Genomic DNA, 24,708 nt, shown 5'->3' with positions numbered 1-24,708 from the left:
ATTAGGTATATGTAATGTGATGGTCAAGGTTTTATTTATTTATTTTAATCCCTTAGGTACAACTCGATACTCGGAAAAACCTACAAATACATTTTTAATAGGTATTCGTAAAGCGCTGATATTCGGCGAACATGAACATTCGGACCTATTCGTATTAAATACCTAAATATATAATCGATATTTAGTTCACAATCGTAGGTACTAATTACGGTAAAAAAAATGTTGTACTTACGTTAAAAGTAGTATTACCATAGTGCTCAACCATGAAGTTGTTTTTACAACCAAATTTTCCGCGTAATTAGTATACCTAACTGTTAGCTATGGTATCTTTACGAGTAGGTATACTTGCCGACCTATTTATTGCCAGAATTTAAATGAGATGAATATGACAAAAAATAACAACTTATGTACTTTAATCAATCTATTTAAATACCTAGGCAATTCTATACAATTTAGTACCCACTTATATACTTAGAATCTAGAAACAGATGCCTGTACAAAGCATGTGGGTAATAAAATTAAATTCATCTTGCAAACTAATATAAAAATCATTAAACGCAACTTTATTGTAAACAACTGCAGTGTGTTTAAAACATCACTCAAAAGCTCACTCGATAACGGTATGTTCACGCAACGCCCACTTCATATTAGCCAATCAGAGCGCATGAAAAATAAGCCACGCCCACAGCCTGCGCTTGAGTCGATTCTCGGTTCGTTCGTCAGTTTTTCAGATGCTTTAGTGGCGGTTAGGAGTGCGCGATGACGTCGCTCGGTGATGTTTCGAGTTCGAATAAGTTGAAGTTTAGTGTGGAGAGTATTTTGAGTAAAGATAAGGAAGTGAGCAAGCCGGAGGCTCGCGCGCCGACGGAGCCTCCATGTGCAGGGTGCGTGGCAGCGCTATACCGGTGTTGTCGGGATGAACCTCCAATCCTGCAGCTGCCTCTGTCGTTGGCGTACACGCATTTGCATCCCGCTTTGAGGCCTACCACAGGTATGACATCCATAATAAGTTAATAAGATATGGGAAATAACAAGAAATTATGGTCAAAGGGACAAAAAAAACGGATGGTGAAGGAGGAACATTAGTGGAACAAAATTGCACTGAATTAAGAATGTTTACAAAATTATTTTCATAAATACCTATTTCAAACTATATTATTAAAGGGAGCTTATGTGTTGAGATGTTTACAACCGAAACCGAGTTGTTTCGACCTGCATGGATACCTAAGCCTTTGATTGTCTTTTTTTTGCTTCACTCTTACATGAGGGTTAGAAGGTATCTTCTAGTAAGTAGGTACGAGTATTTACTCGTCTAACTATCAGTAAGTAGGTATCTAGCTACTTACTAGATAGTTAGACTTGTGCCTAAGTATTTTTCGAATAGTTAATGTTTGTTATGATTATGGATAGGTACCTAAGTATTTATAGGCGGGAAGTGTATCAAATGTAAGGTATTTTGCATAATAGTGCCGTAATAAATCAGTATTTGCGATAGGTAGGTATCTACTAGCTTTAAAACAAGCGAGAACAAATTAAATTAGAGAAAATAAAAAATCAAGTGCGGTCTTAGGTAGTTAGGCAGTAAGGTAACAAATAAATAAACAGGGTTTCCTAAAAATAAACAAGAAAATAACAGGCAGTGTGACGAAAGGGATGATCTCCGCAGTTATTGTGGTGCAGTGTAGACTAGCAGCTATTATTACGCTGATTTCCAGTTCACCCCGAATTAAGAGAGCATTTACCAGCTGGTGTGATGAAAAATATTATTATTTTATTTTAACTTCTAACTAAACTAAGTAGCGGCTCATGAAAAAAACACCTGTCTCAAATTTATTTAAAATATATATACTCGTACTTTTTAGTTTAGTAGTAGTAGTAATAAGTTTATTGTACAAAAAGACATATTAATTAAAAGTAACATAGAATTAGTAAGAAGTACAAAGGCGAACGGATCTCTTCCAGTTAACATTTGAGTAGATGAGAGGAGAGAGTGAAAAGAGGGTGACAAATGGAGCAAAAAATGTACAACAAGGTACCTACCAGAAAGACAAAGGATATAATTATACATAAATATAAAATGTATAGCCTTTACACATACTTTTTCAGTAATATCGCTGTGACGGACGGACATGACGAAACATAGGTACCTATCCTAAGGCTTCCGTTTTTTGCGATTTTGACTACGGTACTCTAAAAATACCCATGGGATTACAAATATTCTTAAACGGTAAATAATAGGTACCTACTTATTTACGTTAAAAAAATACACTCCCGTAAATTCTCATTTTATTTAATATTTTTATTGGCTTAATCTTTTTATGTCCTTTGACTTTGACTGACCTTTGTCCGCAATTTCTGATTAGAAAAGGCTTCCTAAACTGTAGGATAAAGTTAGGAAAACCTTTTTTTTTCGACTATCCGCGTTGAAGTGTTCGTTTAATACTTAACCTATTTACCTAAGAAATAGTAGATTGTTAAGCAAGGGATGAAAGGCACTCATTTCTGCCGAGGTTGTTTGGTCCGAGGCTGTTTAGTGACGCCTTTTTAAATACTACTTTTCATTTCGAATACGAGGAAAGTTAAATAGTAACAAGTTAACAAGTATAATTTTTACAGCATTACTTGGAAGGTACTTTCAATTAACCATTAAGGTAAAGGTATATCGTTATTTATGGAATGGGGAGTTAAATATCAGAATGCAAATTGTGTAACAAATCCATTTAAAACCAAATTTTAATTGCTAATTGTAAAAAAAAGAAAACAACAGTACCTACTTGGAAAGTAAAATGCTCTAGTGCAGAAACGTATCACTTTTTAGAACACTGTTTCAGAGCATGAGAAATGAAAAAAATATTTTCCCCTCAATAGCTCGGAAAGCCGTCTTTTATCCTTTAAAACAAGCGGGGGAAAACGCATTTTATCCACTAGTGGGGAAAGTAATTTGACCTTGGATGGAGCGTGTTTAAGTAGCTTGACAGATAACAAAACGTTAAACGCTCATAATAATGGTTCGTTCGATATTAATTATCATTAAATAAATGGTTTGAGAATTTAATAAAAAATACCAGATTTAGCTTTATTTAATGATAAACCTTAAAATTCCATAATAAACGTTTGTTTTTTAATAATTATGTTAAACATAATTCTGAACGCACAAGTTAAGTCGATGCAATTTCAAAACGCATCATTGACATTTCATACGTCAGAAATGTCAATATTGTCAACAAAAATTTTACTTAAAAACTTCTCACGTAAAAGTACAGAATTTCCAGAGTTTTTTGTTATAATATCGTAAAAAAATGAGTGACTCCAGTCGATGAAGATGATCTAACGCCTGTGGATGCACTTTCCTCGCTAGTGAGGGGAAAAGTTTTGTGTTACACATGGGTGCAAATGTATTTTACTTCTCGTGTGTTAAAACACTCGCGGGTAAACTACAACTTTGCACCCTTGTATAACAAATAACTATTTTTGTTTCATGTTCTTGTATGTGTACAATTATGTGAGTGGCATAATGATTTACATTATTTTTCTAATGTACCATTATGTTGAACAGTATACCGGCTCCCACTGACGTCATCACCACCGCAGCAGTCAACGCCGCGCTGTGACGTCACGTCGACAGGCAAGAGGAAGCGCTCGTGGTCGCGCGCGGTCTTCAGTAACCTGCAAAGAAAGGGTCTCGAGAGGCGGTTCCAGATACAGAAATATATTACCAAGCCTGATCGGCGGCAGTTGGCGGCAACGCTGGGGCTTACTGACGCGCAGGTACCTAATACATTACCTTATACTGCCTACATTTTAACGCTTTCCCGGTTTCGTCCTTAAAAAGCAGACTCCGCTTAGCCAACGTGCCAATAGTTAACGCTCTGTAGCATATCGTAGTCATCTCTCGTTATCACTTCCCCACTAGTGCGACAGTGACAGTTGAGTTTCGTTCGCTACGGAGCGTTAACGATTGCACGTTTTGGCTACGCACCCAGGCAAATGTTACCGAAAACGACTGCCATCTGACCTTCCAACCTTGATGAGAACTAACGGATTAGGTACTCTGGTTTCCTTTGCCGAAGTTTCCTCCTTCGGTTTAGGAGCCGAACTCCTTGCCTTACCACTAGCTCATATAACGCTCTATCTTAGTCTATAGGGGTCAAAGTGGTCAGAACACATCTAAGAGAAAGGTCACCTCTATGGACAATATTATAAAAGTTAACAACTCTGGTACAAATGTATCCCATTTTCCTTATTAGTCTATGAAAAAATGTTTCCCGCCTCATGGGTGTAGCCATTGCTATGTCTACAGGAAAGACGCGAACGAATTAACCATACTATAAAATGTGTATTATGACCCATAGATACACAGTAGATGCCTTATTTTCGGAAAAAACTGGTCAAGTACGAGTCGAACTCGTGCCCTAAGGGTTCCGTACGTCTCACATTTTTTAACAATACTTTCGTCTTTAAAAATCCGTAGAAGGGGTCAGATTAATAACTATATAGACAGGTAACAAAAAGTGTTATAGCGCGGTGATTTAAATAACTCTGCAACTGTACCTAATACCTGCCTATAACAGTTTTGATTTCGATATTTAGAGGAAAGTAGCCATTACTTAGAATTAAATGGACTGCTGAGATAGATGGCGTTGCTTTTGCACTAGAAACGACGCTATCGGACCTAAAATTACCATTATGCACCGTGTTTAATTTTTTTTTATTACGAAAAGGCAAGCATTTGACCGCAATCTCACCTGGTGGTAAGTGCCGATGCAGTCTAGGATGGATCATGCTTACCTAAAAAATGTCTGTTCACTCTCGATTTAAAAAGATCCAAGTTATAGTGGACTGGGAATAGATTTGCAGGAAGTGAATTCCACTCCTTAGCCATATTGCCCGTATTTAGAGATTATATACTCACCATGGACAGCTTTGATAGGTCTTATTTTAATTCAGACATTACAAAGATAAAATAAGGATTTTCACAGAAATTTTACGACTGATCTGGTTTGATAGCTCGTATAGCAAGATGAAGCCAGCATAATGGTTCTTTACGATTGACATTGACCCAAGTGTTCAGGATCTTCGACTAGGAGCTCCGACTGCACTGCTTCTACTGATCGAGCGCGCGACGTGTTCTTACTAAACAATACGCGAGAAACCCGTTTAAAATCATCTTACTAATGATAGTCTCACGGGACTCTGGTTTTATACTCGGTTTTGGCAGTCGCAATTAAATACTTAAAAGTACGGAACCCTCGGTGGGCGGGTCCGACTCCGGTTTTTAAACTCGGTCTTCACACATTTTTCATAAGCTATTTATTTCTGCTACAAAAGAAATGTATAGGTACGGGCTATATGAGGTGTGCATCAAACAGAACCCTGTCGTATCTTGTATCATTTTTTTTTACACCTGAGTAAATAATTATATAAAGTATTTCAATTCATCATTCGTTCCATTTGCTAAACTATTTCATCTCTCACTCCTGCTGTACTGTACCTATTCCCATCATGAGTGCATTTTATCTTTAATAAAACTTTTCTTTACAACAGGTGAAAGTATGGTTTCAAAACCGGCGCATGAAGTGGCGGCACACCAAGGAGGGCCGCGCGGGCGCTCCGGGCCGGGACCCAGAAGCACCCGACGACAACGAGGAAGTGGATGTCGACACGCTCAGCGATTAGGTTATTTGAAAACTCACTGGGGCGCACACTATGCGAATCATGGGTATTTATAGTGTGGCTGGGTCAATGAATAAAAAAAAAACCGGATAAGTGCGAGTCGGACTCGCGCACCGAGGGTCGAATCACAGAAAAGTGGTCAAATAATTTTTGGTAATGTGTATATTCTGAGAAATAATCGCTTGGAAAGCAAAAAAAAGTTTCCCAAGACGTCATTTGATCAATAATAAGATTGGTCAATCAACTTTAATTTATTGTAAATAAAGATAAGTAGAGATTTAAAAAATGTATTAAGTAATTATAGGACTATACTACTATTAGAAAGAAAAAAACAAGTTTTTATAAATGAACAAGTGTATTTATTTAAGACTGTAAAAGCTGCTTATAATATTACTAAAGTAAAAATAAAAATGGTGTTTGAAATATTTACACAAGTCTGAAGATGAAAATACGAATCACGTAACACTTTAAACTCTCGCGTTTTGTACACGTAATTAATGTTACTAACGCGATAGCATTTCATTATTTTACCTTTTTTCCGACGTTTCAGCCAGGTTGCACTAGCTGTTTAGTGTTGTTTACCAATATATTACATCCATTGACATTTTGCTGGGACGTCAGTCTTCCGTGATCACAGCTGTGCAACCCGGCTGAAACGTTGGAAAAAAGGTAAAAATAATGAAATCCCGCGTTAAGTAACACCCGTTAGTAACATTAATTACGAATCACGTAAGTTTTATAACAAGACAAATAGTACTTTCTTCCGTTAATTACAATAACTGAACAATAATTGTATATTCTTTCTACTCATGAATATATGTATATATTAATATACTTTGACAAGTGCAGTAAACTTTAAAAAAATTTCAACATACCATTTTTTAATGCGGTATAAAGTAACATACAGCGTCCATAATGGAATACGCCCAATTAGTACAGCGGCCAGATGGCCTAAAACACCATTCGATGTGACTGGACAGTATACTACCGACAAGTGGTATCGTTGTGTTCGGTAGTCTACTGAGTACGAAATAACAACTGGTCACTTTCTAAGTGTGGGGGGATAACTGTGACGTCACAAAATCGGCAGTACAAAGTTTTTAACTTTTTTCTTTTAAACATACCATGTGGGGTACCAAATGAAGGGGCTTTGTGAGTAGATTACAAATATATAACATACTCTAACATTTTCACTAGTTGGTCTAACAAATTTTTAGAAAATGATCAAAAATTTCACAATTCAGAGTTGACTTTGAACTGCTCTGAATTGAATATGGCTGAATGGATTAGTCCAAATATTATACAATATGACTGTGAATATCCTTTATATCATGTCTAAAAATAATTAACCAGATATATCCAAAAATAAGAAAAGTACATCAAGTTGAATAACACTATAATTTTCTGTTATACTATACCAAAATAAATACATACATTAGACCAGAAATTTATACTGTTATTCAACTTCATATACTTTTCTTATTTTTGGATATATCTGTTTAATTGCTTTTAGATATAATATAGAGGATATTCACAGTCATTGTATATAAATTTGGGACTAATCCATTAAGCCATTTTCAATTTAGAGCAATTCAAAATCAACTCAGGATTGTGAAATTTTTGAGCGTTTTCTAATATTTTGTTAGACCAAGTAGTGAAAATGTTAGACTATGTTATATATTTGTAATCTACTCACAAAGCCCTTTCATTTGGTACCCCACATGGTATGTTTAAAAGAAAAAAGTTAAAAACTTTGTACTGCCGATTTTGTGACGTCACAGTTATCCCCCCCACACTCTTAGAAAGTGACCAGTTGTTATTTCGTACTCAGTAGACTCTACCGAACACAACGATACCACTTGTCGGTAGTATACTGTCCAGTCACATCGAATGGTGTTTTAGGTCATCTGGCCGCTGTACTAAAAGTATTCTCAATTAAATTTAAGGTGTAATTTCTATCGTACCATCGCCCGCACTCTTAAGAGGCCGGTGTCGATTTTAGTCGCAAAAATGTAAAATTGATAGATTTAGTCGGTGAAATTGTACACCTTTTGTTACCTAATTGAAATTACAAGTACTGGTTTCTATTAGCACGTATTCTTATCTTACCTTTTATCAGATCATTTTTTTGAAAACAGACTCACTAAATTAGTAATGTTTGCTTTTCTGATGGACGTCTTGGTAAACGCGCGTAAAGCACTGATTTTGTCGCTCTTATTTGTAAATATCGTAAAGTTTGGACTGGAAACATGGTAATTTTGTATTACACATATCCGGTACTTGACGTTTATCAGACTACATTTTTATTATTATGACTTTGAAGTAGTGTAAATGAAAGTTAGACGAAATCAATTTTCTCCAGAAATTACTTCAAAACAAGTGACAATTTCTCTGAAAATGGACTTAATTTCAACGTAATTTTGGTACTTAAACAATCTACAACATTTGCTGAAACTATTCTTATACATCAATTTGTATAATTTACCACCATAAATTTTTGATGAATTTTTAAAAACTGCCCCTTCTTTTCATATATTATCGGTGACGCACGCTCGCGACCTCATTATTAAAAGGCAAGATGAGAAGACGTGCTAATAGAAACCAATACTTGTTATTTAGATATTACGTAACAAAATGTGTATAATTTCAACGACTAAATCTATCAATTTTTAATTTTTGCTCCAAAATCGACTACGGCCTCTTAACTGTCCATCAGTGGACCTTATGCCTTGTAATATTGTAATAAGGTCTACCGATGGATAGAAGAGTGTCGCTATTTGTACATTGTACATGGGTGAATCGATCGTCATAAGGAGCTTATTTAACTTCTAGCTAGGTGACAGAAGCACGATCATTGTTCAATTGGATTTGTACATTAATCTGGTTCGGAATTATTTTCGCGGACACTTTTGTAGAATGTGCAATAGATGTCGATGACTTTTTAACTTATTCAGTGGCAAAGATAGATATAACTCCGTAATAGATGAATACAGTCTAAGGAAAAAACGTGCCTCGAAAATCAAAAAAAATTGATTGTCGTTCAGAGGGCGCTACTAGCTTTGGCCAACTGTTGTATAGATGGCGTTGACGGTTTCGTTTGTTATTTAACAATTTTAACGTATATCAGTGAAAGAACATGGGTCAAAATCTTAAAAATAATTAATGCAAAAAAAAAACATTTATCCATATTTAAATATATTTTATCGTATTTTTATAAATCTCCATTTTTAGTTTTGTGTCGACAGATGGCAGTGATTTACTGGGGTTACAAAATTTACTATGACAGTACCGCTCTAGTATAAGTTACTCTATGTTCAGTGGAAATACGATAATTCTACCAAATATTCGAAAAGTTCGCGAAAATCTACAACAGATTGGTTAGAAACGTGTCCACGAAAGGGATGGGGTCGAAACCTTTAAATATGGACAATATCTCGAAAAGCCTCATTGAAATTGAATGGGAACGCGTAGAAAATACACATAAAATCCCTAGTGATATGAATTTGAACGACATAATAATCATCTAATTTGGCATCAAATTTCCAACCTCGGGAAGGCCTAATAGTCGACAAGCTTGACTTTGCTCCTGTTGTAACTGCTGGAAGCGTCTCGGTCGTGGTCGGGCGGGGGCGGGGGCGGGAGCGGGGGCGGCGGCTGGTGGCGGGGCGGCGGGGGGCGGGCGCGCCAGTCCGGCGGCTCATACGAGTGCTCGTGCTCGTGGTGCGCCCCGCCGTCGCCGTGCCCGCGATACCCGCCGCGGTGCGTGTACGGCCGTCTCCGCGCCGCCGGGTAGCTGTTCTGATCCCATCTACTCTGTGGTTGCTCGTACGTGTTGTGATCTTGCCGGTTGTCGTAGCTGCGACTCTGGTAGTCCCTGTTGGGGTATCTCGGGGGCGGGTAGGGCGGGGGCGGTCGGTCGAAGCTCTCGGTTTCGTATCTTCCGGCGTCCGGGGGGTACTGCGAGCTCTCGCCGGTGTCGTACTTGTTTCTGTAGGCGTCCGGGGGGACTCTGGGGGCGTCCCTGTTTGTTTCCCACACCGGTATCTTCTTTGGCGTCGGCGAGGGGCTTTTCGAGCGACTACCCTCGTCTTTCTTCTTTTCCTGCGTAGGCGAGTCTCTGTAAAGAAAAAGCCTTTGTTATACACATAGTTCGTGCTTTGCGAGTTAGATATTCAATACAGCGTTTTGATACTATGTGTTATGGCCGTCATATTGTTAACTTTTTTGAAAAAGTCTATACCTTGACGACCCACTATGGCTTGCGTCTGAGTCATCGTCGCTAGACCTTCTGTTCTGTTGATGCCGCATTTCACGTTGCCTGTGAACAAAAAACAAATAAAAATAAAACGTAAGAACGTAGCTGACATACTCTATTCTAAGTATTGGATTCTTTAGCGTTATGAGTATAAATAAATAGGTTTTGTGCAACTTATCATTATATTATATATATTAGAATTATGCACAACACTCTAAATATAGTAAGATGTTGTACTTATTGTAGCTATCATACTTTTGTAGTAATTGGATTGTCAAACATGTTCACTTGACAAAGTAATTATCGCAAAATTGCCGTCACAGCGTCAATTACCTCAGTTAATTAATTACTTTGATTATATTTGTTATCAATAAAGAAAAATAAAATAAAAACGCAATCGTTTCCCTCGATAACTGAATGGTGGTTAGTCGCAGGGCGTCATGTTTTTCATCACCACACCACGAGGAAGAGATACGAGGAGGATAGTATATGAATGAATGACGCGTGATCGCGTTAATGTTGTAGACAGACTTGCGCCGCAGCTTGATGGCGAGGTCGCGCATCTCCTCGTCGCGCCGCGCCTGCCGCCGCGACTCCCGCTCCAGCCGCTCCGCTTCAGCCCGCTTGTCTGCCCGCACTGCACCATCAAAATATTACTAATCTAATACGAGTATTAATTAATATAAATATGCATAAACGCTACTCATTTCATAATTAGCATCCTTTATTATTAGTTAAAGGTTACGACTAGTTTTGTAAACCTACCGTTTTTTTTACAGATTAGAATTTTACTAAAAATAAAAAGTAGTGGTAATTTATTAATCACATTTAAAATCGGGTCTATCGCGAACAACAACAAAATAAATTCGCGATAGATCCGGACGCGAAAGTTGTAGCACAGTGGTAATTTACCTTTTCTTCTGAAATGCTAGGGTTCCTATGATATCTAATGTTGCGGTACAATAATATGTAAACGACACTATAATTCAGTGCATAGTTACTCAGATTTAATGTTGGAGGAAAAAAGTTACCAATACTTTTGAGGTTATAAAATTTCTAATCTGAAAAAAATCGGACTATAGTTATTTACATACAAATTCTTTCTACAGCTGCAAAATAACTTGATTTTATGCAAACTAAAAAATATGCTAGCAGATTATTGGTGTTGATAAATAATGAAGTGAAATATCTGTTATTTAAAGATAACTTTTAACTGTTTCACAAAACAATAGTGTGTAACTGTATTTTGTCACCAGATTACATCATGATTTAATACTGTTGTCAGTGATTTCATGAACAGATTTTAGTACTGAAGTAAAAAATTGTTATTTGTAACAACGTGTGAAAAGAAAACAACTCAAGTATCGATATAGTAAAACACGAGCGAAAGCAAACTTTACAACTCAAATACAAATAATTCGCGAGAATAAAATGGGTTGTACTCGATGTGCAATCTATTATTTTTCTAACAAATAACTTCAGAAAAATGCTTTCAATATTCAAAACATATAAAACTCACGTTGCCTTGATAACTGAGCCTGCATCTTCTTTTTGAGCTTTTCCTTGAGGGAATTTGTGTGCCGCGATGAACCCTGTAAGACAACAAATATTAATAGGTGGTAAGGGACAGATAACCAAGCCCTTTCCTGAGGCTGGTTTTTTTAATAAGTCATAGTACAACACAGTTGTCAACATGGTTTTGAAATATAATTGCATGTTTTTGGGTTTTCAACTGAAAGGAAAGGTTATTTTAAACAAGTAGAATCAATAAGAATTAGGAATGACTGTAATCAACTCACATACTTCAACTTGAAATTAAGGTATTAGTTATAGATCTGTGACCAAACAACATGGACTGTTTTAATGAACACCGTTTGTCCCATTCAGGGCCGTGTTGCATAATAAACTACAACTAATATTACAAGCGGAAATAATAGTTGTAGTTTATTATGCAACACGGCCCAGGAGACACAATTTGTTAACCAAGTCATATAGTACAGGTGTTATTATGGATTTCACTGAGCAGTAGGGAAACTTTGCATTTAAAAACAAGAGAAAGCAACAAATATGATACCTTTCTTCTTACTGTGCAGACTTAGAGAAATTGGAGGCAAATTAGATAGGACCAAATTACATCAACCACAGTTAATTGGTGCTTATCCAGATTATGAAAACGACTTGTATTAAAAAGGTTTGAATCAGATTTCAGTGGTTAATGGTAAAATATTCTAGTCAAAGTAGTTCCAGTTTGTGCATAATTAAATTTCATATATCAGAGTTAGAGTTTGGCCGAGCCGTGTAGCTTTAGCCGTCAAGACTTAATATAACCACAACTACAATTACTTGTAAGAATGTTGACTTATGCCTTAACGGCTTGAGCCTGTAAAGCCAGACTGCATGATGCGAAGCGGCATGTTCGACGGATCGCGATTGCGCGTAATGTAAGTCCGGCTTAAGAGCGTATTCTCATTGTCCGATTCCGATCCGATATCGGATGTAGGATCCTACATCTGCGTAGTCAGCCCGCGGGGACGCGCCCGGGCGCCGTCTATAGCGATCACGCACACTACAACAAACATTATACCGACACATACGCAACAAACAAATATAATCTGTCCGACAGCTGACGGGGGGCTCCGACATGGCTGAATTTATCGGAAGCGCCTTTCCGATATCGGATGTCGGAAGGCGTCTATGACAAAAACAGCTGCAGGAGAGTGCCATTGGCTTTTTTGCGTTATTTATCGTTTTTAGAGTTCCGTACCCAAAGGGTAAAAACGGGATCCGGGAATTTTCACAGATGATGTATTTCTGTTGCCGCTATAACAAATACTAAAAAGTACGGAACCCTCGGTGCGCGAGTCCGACTCGCACTTGGCCGGTTTTTATTTATTAATAATAATTTATTAAATGCATACATAAATACAGAGAAACACATATATCTTACATTTTACTTCCTTCCGAGATCCGATAAAGGATCGGACAATGTGAAAACGAAGGCTCAGTCAAATTGTAACTAATAGAGACTTTTCATTATCAAGTTCTAAGAAACTAAGCAACAAAAGATTGTCGGGTTACTACTGGTCTGTAAGTCAACTGTTCTAATGTGAAAGCGTACAAATTCAAAAGCAAAATGATTCTTACTGACTTTGGAGCTGGATCCAGTTAATCGTAACTGATTCTGGTTTGTGTTGGATTTAACCGCCGACCTGAAAGAAAATAAATGTTAAGGCGAAAATAAAAATAAATAAAGGGTGAACACTATTAAATTATCGACAACGCGCGTGTGCAGTGTCTCCGGTGTTGCAGGCGTCCATAGGCTACGGTAACTGCTTATCATCAGGCGGGCCGTATGCTTGATTGCCACCGACGTGGTATAAAAAATCTTTGTCGCAGATTGAACATGCTACAAAGGAAAAAATAAAAATCCAAAGTGCTTAAAACTCTATATATGACTAATTTTATTTAACGTAAAATAAATAAATAAAATATTATGGCTATATTAACGGACGACGAGAAAATTCCAGGACTTTACTTTTGATGTGATTTATGGAACTTTGCACGGAACCCATTTTCGTTTAAAATCTGGCAATGATGTGGCTGGTTGGCAAGTTTTTCGCAGTTTAGTTTTTATATTAGCCCAAGTTCGACAGTTTGGTGTGTTACCTCGACTGAATTCGCCTTATACCATTCCAAAGTTCGAGACAAATAATGGCAACTTGCTAAATCTGGTCAAAACAATGTTGAGGACGTGTGCTTCTTCATGAATAGTAACAGTCTCTTTTTCAAACATTCTGATATTAAATATCGGTGTTAATTGTCCCGGTAGTGAAAAATGGTGATCTCCTCATGCCGCACTGGATTATAGCTTACCAAACGAGGTATTTCTTAGCAATTTTTTGTACTGGGATAACCTTCTGCGATTCGTCGAGATTCGAAATGTCACGAGAGGAATAGTACTTAGTACCTGGTAAAGACTTGAACTCTGCCTTGACGTAGGTTTCATCGTCAATAATTAGGCAACATTTTTTCTCAATCAACAAGGTATACAATAACCTGGAACGTTTTTGCTTCTTATATGTTGTAATGCCGCATTACAACAGTATAAGTAGTAAGTCATATTTAGGTTATTTTATAAAATGTAGACAAATTAGTCAAATTACCGATGTCAGGATTGATGTCTTAGCTAAAATAAATGAAAATATCGTCTACTGTGTAGTGAATGATTCTTCACCATCGTATGTTCACGGAAACGCACGAACGTGTTTATACTATTACAGTCAGTCTCTGTACGCTCTGTAGAAAAAGTACTGAGGTTGACAGAAGTAGCATGACAAATACGAACGTTTCCGAGAAAATACGATGGCAAAAGATTGCTCACTAGTACATCGGTCAATTTTAGAAATCCGATACGATGTATTTACTAATTACTCCAAAGTTGCGTGCGCTTGTCGCCGATCGACGCTGAAGCTGTGTAAACTGCATCACAGAGAGCCAGACTGAGGTACAGTACTCGGTGCCAGATCCCTGATCATCGATGGATCGTATGACTTGGCAATAAGGTTTACTATCAGTTAACAGTGTGTATGGGTACGGTACTCACGTGCGTTTCCCGTCGTCGGGCGTGTCGCTGAAGTCAGAGTCTAGTGAGAGCTCGCTGGAGGACTTGTTCTGTCCGTAGTACCGCGGCACCGCCCTCTTCGTCGATGGATCGTATGACTTGGCAATAAGGTTTACTATCAGTTAACAGTGTATGGGTACGGTACTCACGTGCGTTTCCCGTCATCGGGCGCGTCGCTGGAGTCCGAGTCTAGCGAGAGCTCGCTGGAGGACTTGTCCTCCTTGCGGCGCCCATAGTACCGCGGCACCGCCGCCTTCGCACCGCCCTTGTCATAGCTGTAATACATACTGAAATGAAAATTTGACCTTAATGATATACAAACCGAAACTTAGGGTTCGAAGGATAACGTTTCGAGAAAAGGTAAGGTTTTTCTTGTCTCGACGGGGGAACTGCCGTCCCTCAGATATTGAATGTTATGATCACCATTTACGAGTCAACCAGTAAAGTTTAGCTTTATTTCTTAGACCAAATAACCTTTTACGTCATAAGACTATAACTGCCCCTTTGACTTAACACGTTAACCGTCCCAGTCTGAATTGTTAACCTTGCAGCTTTGTAGAGGAGTCCGTAACCCATACACGGGGCACGGACATTAAACATGGTAAAAACCTTTGACATAGACATGTAGTCTGCGATAGACCCGTTAATACATTATTTAGTAACCCCTTGCAACGCTAAAAAAACTAAAGGTGTACAACTGTAAGATCAACTATATATTATAAGGGTTAGATTAGAAGTTACAAATACAAACAGTTCCTGCTATTCTTCTGTTACTGATAAAGGGAATATTAAAATGATTTTTATTGTTTTACATACCTGGAAGAACTTACCTGGAAGTCTGTAATAAGATAATACGTACGCAATAGTTGAATACTATCCTTTTAAAATATAATAAATGTAACTAGCTTACCTTTCGTAAGACATGGACCTCGAGCGATTACGTTTACCGTAACTGTGAAAAATACAATAACATAAGTTGCATATAAATGTCAAATTAGTCATGCTATATTATAGAATTCAAATTGACATTTATTGGAAAAAATCTCAAATTGCTACTAAAACCTGACCAGTAATATATGATCATTGTCAAGAGGGCGCTAATCATTCTCATGTATAGGGTGACAGTTCAGTATAGTATGAAAAAAATAGTTACAGTGAAATTCCGCAACATGGCGCGTGATCATATATTCCTGGTCAGGCTTTAAATATACTCGTTCAATCGTTATAAAATAATCTCATCTTACAAAAACTAGCGTCAAAAGTAACAACTGACAAGTTGTCGCTTATGTTTTAACGAGTTTATTTTTTCTTGTAAACCACCCTCGAAGTCGTCCTTGTAGCATTTGATATATTTTGTCATTATTAACACATTCACTGCCAGCGACCCGCTAGGCCGGTTCTCTGTTCGTAGGCGCTTTTCGCTACATACGGAGTTTCCCATGTTATCGGCTACGCTCGTAGAGCAAGGCTCGCGCTGGCACTGAATGTAAATTACTGATTGTTATAAATAAAATATTTGTTTAGATTTGAACATTAATACCTGCCAATAAAGTTAAATGTTATAATATATGGCTGCATATGCGCTAACGGGTTAATTATTGTAAATACTTTCTTCAGGCACAATATTTGAAGCCAAAACCCGTACAGGTCACAAATCCCGGAGGTAAATAAGGTATAATACAAACTTGGGCGGGCTTCTAGATCGTCTGTTCCTGTACTGGCGCGGCCTCGAGGTCGACCTCGACCTCCGCTGGGGGCTGTAGGAGCGCGACCTGGACGAGGAGCGGGACCGCGACCTTGACCTCGACCGCGACCGTGACCTCGACCTCGACCTCGAGCGGGAGCGGGAGCGGGAGACGGAGCGCGAGTAGGAGCGTGAGCGGGGCCGGTGCGGACCCATGAACGGCCGCGGGCCTTGGTAATCATTGTATTGTGGCGGTGACCTGAAACGAATTAAATTGTTAGTAAAATACGTAATAAACATACTAATAATTCAGGTTCCTTTTTTCTAAACCTTAACTCCTATCCTACACTGAAAAATAGGGAGAGGTAAAACTGCTGAAACAGTGATTTTAAAATTCGCCAATTTCCTGTGTTTTCCTACCCAATAACTGAGAATGTGTGCTAAATCGGCTTGCTGCGAAATCCCCGTTTCGTCTTGAGCGATCATGCGACTGTCTATTTTTTTTACATTGGTTTCACTAACCTTGCTGGTGGTTTTCTTGCAACATCTGAATACAGAATCTCCGGTTTCAGGTTTTGTTTCAATTTGTCAGCATACAGAGGTTTAATTGGAGGTGCTGAAACAAGAAAATAAAATTGAAGTTATTTACTAATTATGATACTTATGATTAAGTTGGAAATCTTTTTTATACAAAACTCTTTGGAAAGTCTGCTTTCTGAAGTAATGTATGTTGAATGTGTTAATAACTTTTGGTTTGCTATCATACGGCCAGTGAATGTAGTGAAATTTTTGGATTACGTTTATGTTACTGAAAGATTTTGTGAAGAAAAACATAGTGAGGAAGCTGGACAATACCAGAAAGGGCTTGTTTTTCCTGTTTTAAGGTCACATAGTAGTCAGTTTTACAAAACTAGTGGACTAGCTAATATAGCGAACCATGGCAAAAAAGCCGCAATAACGTTAGAAAGAGGATGGTGTTCGTGTCGTGGGTGTCACGCACATCGCACACGCATGGGAGTGGGTGGACTCACGGGGTTTGACCTCGTCGTCGTCCTGGCCGAAGGAGGTGATGAACTGTATCTGCGGCGCGGGCTCGGGGCTGCGGCTGGCGGAGCGGCTCACGGACCTCGCAGTCTCCGAGCTAGCGCGAGGGGCTGCATACGCCGGCGGGCTCACCACGCGGTGCTGCAGCTTCTTATCCCTGAAAACAAAATAGTGCCACGTCGCAACTTCGATTTTAATATGCGACCGCACGGCGGCGCGTTGCCGTAGTTGCGATCGCGTTAATAGTAGATTCTACAACAAGGGCATAAAGCGATCCATTTTTATACGAGGCAATTTATTGGTCCGTCGCTGCGCTCGGACTATAGTTGTGCCATTCCCGGTAACATTCCCCATTTTGTATGGGGAAATTTCTCGCTCGGTAACATTCTCTATACAAAATGGGTAATGTTACCAGGAACGGCACAACTCTAGCTCGGACCAATATAGTCGAGGATAAAAATGGAGATTTATGCCTGAGTACACTTTACTTTTCACTTCGATTGTGAGTAAAATATATCCAATATTGATAGTCATTTTACCGTATTTATTCAAGACCAAAGAAATTTTTACTCAGTTGTGTCAGAGGCGCGGGGCACTAGGGCCGGGAGCGCGCCGGCAGGGCTAGCAGTTTGTATGGCTCATTTGGACTTTATTGCTAAGTAATTAAGGGTCGCAATAGATGATTTTACTTTATGCTCTAGAACATAATAAGCAACTTTATGTCGCCTACGCACGACTTAAACTAGAACTTTACGAGCATGAGAAGTAAAAATATACATAATATACAGGGTGGAAAAAATAATGCAAGTGCCTTAAAACCTTAAGTTAGCTCATTTTACTTAAAGGAAACAGTCTTTTATTTTTTTAAATAAACAAAACTGCATTCAAAGATTTTTCAATTTTGCTTGTCTAAAAATGTTCTTGAGTACTAAATATTCGATTTTATGGAATGTCTGAATGGAACGGAATAGCTATGGATGGTAGAGGTAGGAATAGCTGCCGAAACGCCTGCCAAAGAAGAGACGTTTTTTCTTACTGCAAGCATGTTTTAAGTTTCCAAAGTTTTTATTCCTTACTTGTTGTTTTTATAATTTTTTCGCAACTGTATTAAAAAACGTCGTTCGTTACACGTGCGGAAATGTCATTCTTCACTCGTCCCGAGTCATGCCTGGCAGGATATCTCGGTGTTCGTGAAGTAATGACATACTTTCCGAGCTAGCATCGAAATGTACTATAGTAATATCCACGGAGTAGGATGGAGATGGCAAGTGGGCGTTCCCGTCTATCCGACAGTTAGTAGCGACCGACTCACTTTATGCACAGACTATGCTCAGTTGTTGTGTAAACTTCATGCTCGAATGACATTCACGTAGTACGTACGCTCGTCTAACAAAAATTGATAATTAAATTTAAAATGCCGTATTGTGCAGTATTAAGCTGCAGAAATCACAGCGGTTTAAAAAATCTTTCACGTGGAGGTATTTCCTATCACCGGTGGTTATTTATTTAAATATAATCCAATAAATACGAAAAATCTGTTTATTTTGCATTATTTAGGAATGTTCGTTAAGTAAATCTATATTTTATCAGTTAGAACTTAGAGTTCACAATCCTTTGTCACTATTCTTTACGTTTATCTGGAATATTCGCTATCCTAAATGTCAAATAACTTCGCTACTCAGATGCTGCGCAATGTCGATATTTATATCGATAAAGTTAAAGTTACGATATTTCAAGTTTGATGTTTGGTTTGGTAATAAATTATTATTTTAGACACGTTTCTAATTATTATTTGGGATAATCAATGTCTTAGTAAATATGGCAGCTCTGGTCATCAAGCACTAAGTTAAGTCGGGGTCATTTCATGGCAACCTTTCAAACCTTCGTATTCCTTTACATATGTTTTGTTTTTTACACCCATCATATTTTCATCGTTAATATAATTAGACTAGGTACTTAATGCACTTATGCGTACAATGCATACAATGTGCCATGAATAAAAGTTTTATATTTTCTATTTCTTTATTATTAATTATTGTAGGTTACCACAAGATGCCGATATTAAAAATAAATGGATCAATGCTACTGGGCAAGAAAATTAGTTTCCGCAAAAATATAGCACCATTTGCTAGGAGCATTTCATAGAGAAAGGTTTCTGGGGATAAAATTGCCATACATCTCATCTAGCGTCCACACGCAACTTAGTTACTAATTTAGTAATTATTAGTGACTAAGTTGCGTGTGGACGCTAGATGAATTATTAGTGACATTCGGGCTCACTAAATTAATAAAAAGTGTTCCGTACCACGCAAACTAGCGTCAAATATTGGAATTTTGCCGCCCCCCTTTCTGATTTGATAGGTCACAATCTTACAATCAAATCAAGTGGGATCGATGAGCCAGTTTCATGTATGCTTTCAGACCATACAATTAATTTGACAATTTAATCAGGTTGTCCCGTCTAGATTGGCCTTAAATGCAGCTACAAGTAAATATATTGTTAAAGACGAATACTTACCTATGTAAGTAATTGCAGATTTGTGATTACAAAATAACAGCAATACCGAGTTAATAGACCTTTAAAGAACTATGATTTTATCTGTTTGACTTTAAGATATATTTAATGTTCACATTAACAACCTAGTTGGTCAATTAATAAGAAACAAATTTTTAGTTAGATATTTGTTGTACTGTACTACATATTATTTTTCATACAATCACGATTATCACTACCTATATTATAATCATAAATAAAGTATCATCAAAATTAGTTAAAACATACGGTAATGAAATATCAATACCTAACTGAACACACAAATATCGATAAAACACTCCGATTACACTGTCCCCTCCCTATATCGTCGAATGGAAAGAAGTTCCAACGGTTAGCTACTCGCAGGCGTGTAGAGATCTCGAAAGCACCAGTGTAACGTGACCGTGAGATCCGTAACAAACCATGCGTAATTAGACCTTACTTATACTGGTTTTTTAGCCCTTTTCTCGCCTGTAATAAGTAAGTGATTTTAAAATTATATAAAATAACGCCATCTGGTGTTGAGTAGTTGTATTAGGTGAACGTTGAGCGAGCTTTTGTGAGATGAATGAGATAATGAAAGAGTCGTATGTCATATAGCTTTGACATTATATTTTAAACCGTCACTCATGTAGCCTACAGTTGATATTCGTTCGAGAAATGTCCACCGGTAATAACCTTTTGGTATGGAAAGTTGCTACGAATCAGAGCAATTTTGTAAGTGTGTGACATATTTTAACGTGGCTATGAATGTGTGAGTTTAGCGACACTGGTTTTCATACTAAATAGGAGTCATTTCACATCCACTAGTTTATTAATTCGTGGTAATATCACATTTGCCTTGGACACATTGAAAAATAAATTTTCTTAAACAGATAGATGGCAGCCCCGTAACATAAAGATAACTCACCGATGAGCCCTTCTCTCCTTTCGACTCTTCCGTCCCGAGAACATGGCTTTCTCCTTTTCCTCCCGCAGCAGCTGCTTCTGATGCTCAGCATCATCAGCGTCTCCCGTGAGGAACGAGAACAGGTCACAGCCCGCCATGCCGAATAGAGGACCCACGCTGTTCAACTCATGTGCCTGTACTCGGAGAAGTATATTGTTTAGTTTGGCCAACGAGAATAGAGTGTATAGAGGGTTATTGCCATAGTAAATTTTGTAGTCACAGTAAATTTACTGCCATCTTTCGACACATGATTAGAACTAAAAATGAAAATGAATAAAAATATTGATATATGTGGATAAATGATTTATTATTTTTAGAACGCCATATGACTTCGACCCATGTTGTTTCACTGATATGTGTTAAAATTGTTAAATATCAAACAGTGTCGCCATCTACACAAGCATAGGCCAAAGGTAGGGCCGCCATCGATTCAAGCATATTTTTTCTTTATTTTCCGAGGCACATTATATTCTTAGACTTTATACATATCTTATAAGGAATTACATAATATATCTTTGGTTTGGCTCTAATACTATTGAAATATTATAAGAAAATTTAAGTACAATATTGCACCAGATATGCAATCAAAAGAAAGTATGCATGTGGAAAATTTGCTATGCATTCTCCTATCATTATTGCCTCTAAGATCTAGAAGTTAAAATGTTTGAGTCAGGTTTTGTAGTTGGGTATTACGAAAACGTAGTATTTTAATTAGATTACTATGGCATGTATTCAATTAGATAAGGACAGTGGCGTAACTATATCAACTGAGGCCCATGGCAATGGGGGCCTGTGCACACAGCCTCTCGGTCAAACTACCCGTCTCGGGGGCAAATTGCCCATGGCATTTTACCTTTCCACCCTGTATAGATAATTAGAAAGTGTGCCTTCAACTGGTAACTGTGAACTTGATTTTGTAATGAGGAATGATTTGATTGGTAAGGGTGTGGCTAGGCTGGCAGACAATGATGATTTTACTGCATTTTTAATGCCAACGAACTATAGTTACACCACTGGATAAGCATTATTTAATACCCTGAGATAAACTCACCTGTGAGGCCTCCACCTTGTTGACATCTATGCTCAGATCCACATCAATGATTTCCAGATCAGAGTCATCATCAGAATCCTCCTGCTGTTCTGTTTTTTTAACGTCAGGGCCTGTAAGTTAACACTAAAGGCATCAACATTGCCAGAACAAAACTAGTGTATATGATGTCCCATTATTGTCTGCAAGCGTCACAGCAGATTGAGTTTTATATGTATAGTAAAGTTGAATCTACCAGTAGGGTTGGAGCAAGACGGTTGTGCTCCGGGGTCATTATAATTGTATCCTATAGCAGCACCCGTCCCTTTCTTTTCGTTTAACCTCTCTTTTTGCATCTCCTTCTCTTCAAAAGTTACGCCAAATTGTTCCTCAATTGCTAATTGTTGAAGGAATTTTTCTTCGCCTGAAAATAAAGCAAACCAATTTGTTTAAACATCAAACATTATGTGAAATCAATATAGATCAATGATTTGACATGTGTGTATCATACACATAATAAAATTTAGTTTGTAATTTAACCAGGTTTAAATTATTTCCTTTACTGATTGCAGGTCTTAGTTTAGGTTATTTATAATATGAATGTAAAAATAAATTATAAAAAACACAAAACAATACAAAATACATAATGCATACTTATTCCAAGAAACGCATTCTGTGCCAGAATCCTGTAACTTTCGTAGTTACATTGCCTCTCTTCTTGGCTCAAATCTTCCGGGGCCACAAAAGGAATTTTCACTTCCGGAATATAATCTAAATGTGCTCTAACATCAAATCTGTCAATCATGTTGCTTGTGTCTCCTTGCCAAGGCATCCTGAAATATTGCTAACATTTAGAAAAATATTTGAAACAGCCACAAATGTCACAATAACAAACAAACAAAAAACTATAAATTTTCAAAATCTACTTGTGTGCGAAATATGTGTGTATGAGGAATGTTATGAAAGTGAAGGAAGCGAAAGAGGTATGTCAGGATCGTAGCAAGTGGAAATCCGTGGTCTCTGCCTACCCCTCCGGGAAATAGGCGTGATTATATGTATGTAATGTATTTATTTACAATACTCATTTCAATTCAACACATTGTTTGATGTAGGACTATAATGGTGTGAATAGGAGACCAATTATGAGGGAAGCTGGTTGATTTTAGGGCAGATTGTTTTTGGGTCATGCAGTATATAGCCTTGTGCCTCCCACCATACAAAATTATAGCTAAGGAAGTTTTAATCTACTTGTATTTTTTCATTAGGTTAAATTTTATATATTCGAAAATTTTACAAGACAAAGGAAATGCTTGTTTGTATGTTTTGAATGAAGGTGGTCAATCCATCGAAACGGAGTGGATATCCTAATCCGGCATGAGGATAGTGCATATATCAATTTATTTAACCATAAGGAGAAACGTAGAATAATATAAAATTAGGATTACCCTGAATCTGTACCAGTATAAAAGTAAATGTATTCTAGAGCAATGGATAATCATATTAGAATACAAAGAGCAGTACAGTATGAATTATCTCGGATGACTTTTTCAGGCTCAAGCCCTAAGCTGTTAAACAAAAGCCTTTGTTTCTTTTAAGAGCGGTCTTGAGCATGTGCCAAAGCCACCATGTTGCTTAAAAAGCAACTATCGTGATAGTATTAAGGTTCAAATTTATGTGACAGCTCATTCAGAGAACAATCAGGGTGGTATTTTCTTTGGACATATAAAAGCGTGTTATCTCCGAATGGGCTGTTTCATGAATTTGAACCATATAATATAAATAGGATGGTAAATTTGCTTTTTAAACGGGTTGTTCCTGTTACTTATGTCGGGGCTATTTGCAGAAAGCAGTGTAACCACTGCATAAAGGAAACAATACCTTTTGTTTAACAGATTAGGGCCCAAAAACGAAAAATTCGTGTGAGATAATTCATACTATAATACTTACATTATAGCCGGTCCCTCTCCTGCTGCAGCTATAGCTGGGTCCAAGTGTATCTTACATGGCCTGCCATGTAGTTGTAAAAATTGTGTTGGCTCAGCTTTCTGTAACAAGAACCAAAGTTTAAGGTGCATGTACGCATAATAACAGGCGCATAAGCGTTCTCTTGGCACTCCTTATTGAGACAAACATATATTACGTTGTCAATAAAATACATATATCTACTTAGTTAGATCTTGGGAAGTAAATTTAAATGAGGAATTGAGGAACAACAATACGTATTAAATTTCTCATATTTTAAGCAGTTAGAAATTAGCACCAGATCATGTACATCGCATTAAAATGTAAAGAACATACAATTTTCTCGTAAAAGTCTTTTCGACGCTCGGCTCGCCTTCTGTAGTCCACTATCATCCCCCGGATCATCTTCTCCTGCTTTCTAGCCTCGTGCCACATCTTGGCAATTTTTTAAATGAAATTACATCAAAACAGAATATCTCAAATGTTGTATTGTATGACTATTCCATTTAAAGAAAAATTTGGCCTGTCCTGTCCGAAGTATCCGACCGAACAGCGCGGACGAGTAACGCCATTTTGTTTTTTTTTTTCCTTTATGAAAAGTAATTTGCCAGACTTCAAAAAGTATTGGCATCGTCTCATCATAAAAAATTATGAAATCTACTTAACAGTATTTATTTTGATGTTATTTTGGGTATATGTACTTTATACGGAAAATGTCGGTGTTGTTTGTGCATTTCTGTTTTCGTTAACTTTAAAATACAATTGATTATTTTGGACATGGCAGCACTTATTATTACAACTGTCAATTTGGAGAAGCGGGAAACTCCATGGAAACTCGAAATGAACTGTATCCATGGTCATGAAATAATAATAAAAAAAACGAAATGAACTCGAAGCTCTGTCTAAAGGCTCCTTACACACTATGCTGGCGGGTATTTATTTTAGCCGCCGGGCTTGCAT

The 24,708-nt window shown here is 37.6% G+C and overlaps 3 protein-coding genes across 3 annotated transcripts in view; 2 read left to right on the top strand and 1 right to left on the bottom strand.

The window, feature by feature from the left end:
- The window catches only part of LOC134747993 (inositol-tetrakisphosphate 1-kinase-like), a 110,333-nt gene that overhangs the window by 71,379 nt on the left and 14,246 nt on the right, over positions 1-24,708 (top strand). The gene's annotated exons all lie outside the window — the stretch shown is intronic.
- Positions 511-5,787, top strand: LOC134747712 (H2.0-like homeobox protein). The gene is made up of 3 exons (XM_063682324.1): positions 511-991; positions 3,557-3,768; positions 5,545-5,787. The coding sequence occupies exons 1-3, from the start codon at positions 760-762 to the stop codon at positions 5,674-5,676; spliced, it is 576 nt and encodes a 191-aa protein (XP_063538394.1). The 5' UTR covers positions 511-759; the 3' UTR covers positions 5,677-5,787.
- On the bottom strand, positions 6,025-24,254 carry LOC134748013 (CLK4-associating serine/arginine rich protein). Its single transcript, XM_063682710.1, has 17 exons — positions 24,085-24,254; positions 23,734-23,831; positions 22,441-22,619; positions 22,043-22,210; positions 21,811-21,920; positions 20,721-20,893; positions 17,265-17,434; positions 16,756-16,849; positions 16,235-16,492; positions 15,460-15,501; positions 14,699-14,824; positions 13,077-13,137; positions 11,448-11,520; positions 10,460-10,565; positions 9,914-9,991; positions 9,380-9,790; positions 6,025-9,310 (listed from the first exon to the last, which is right to left on the bottom strand). The coding sequence occupies exons 1-17, from the start codon at positions 24,181-24,183 to the stop codon at positions 9,232-9,234; spliced, it is 2,325 nt and encodes a 774-aa protein (XP_063538780.1). The 5' UTR covers positions 24,184-24,254; the 3' UTR covers positions 6,025-9,231.

The sequence above is a fragment of the Cydia strobilella genome, chromosome 15 (genome assembly GCF_947568885.1).
Source record: "Cydia strobilella chromosome 15, ilCydStro3.1, whole genome shotgun sequence".
NCBI lineage: Eukaryota > Metazoa > Arthropoda > Insecta > Lepidoptera > Tortricidae > Cydia > Cydia strobilella.
The sequence above is the reverse complement of the archived record's forward strand: the minus strand, read 5'-3'. Positions and strand labels throughout refer to the sequence as shown.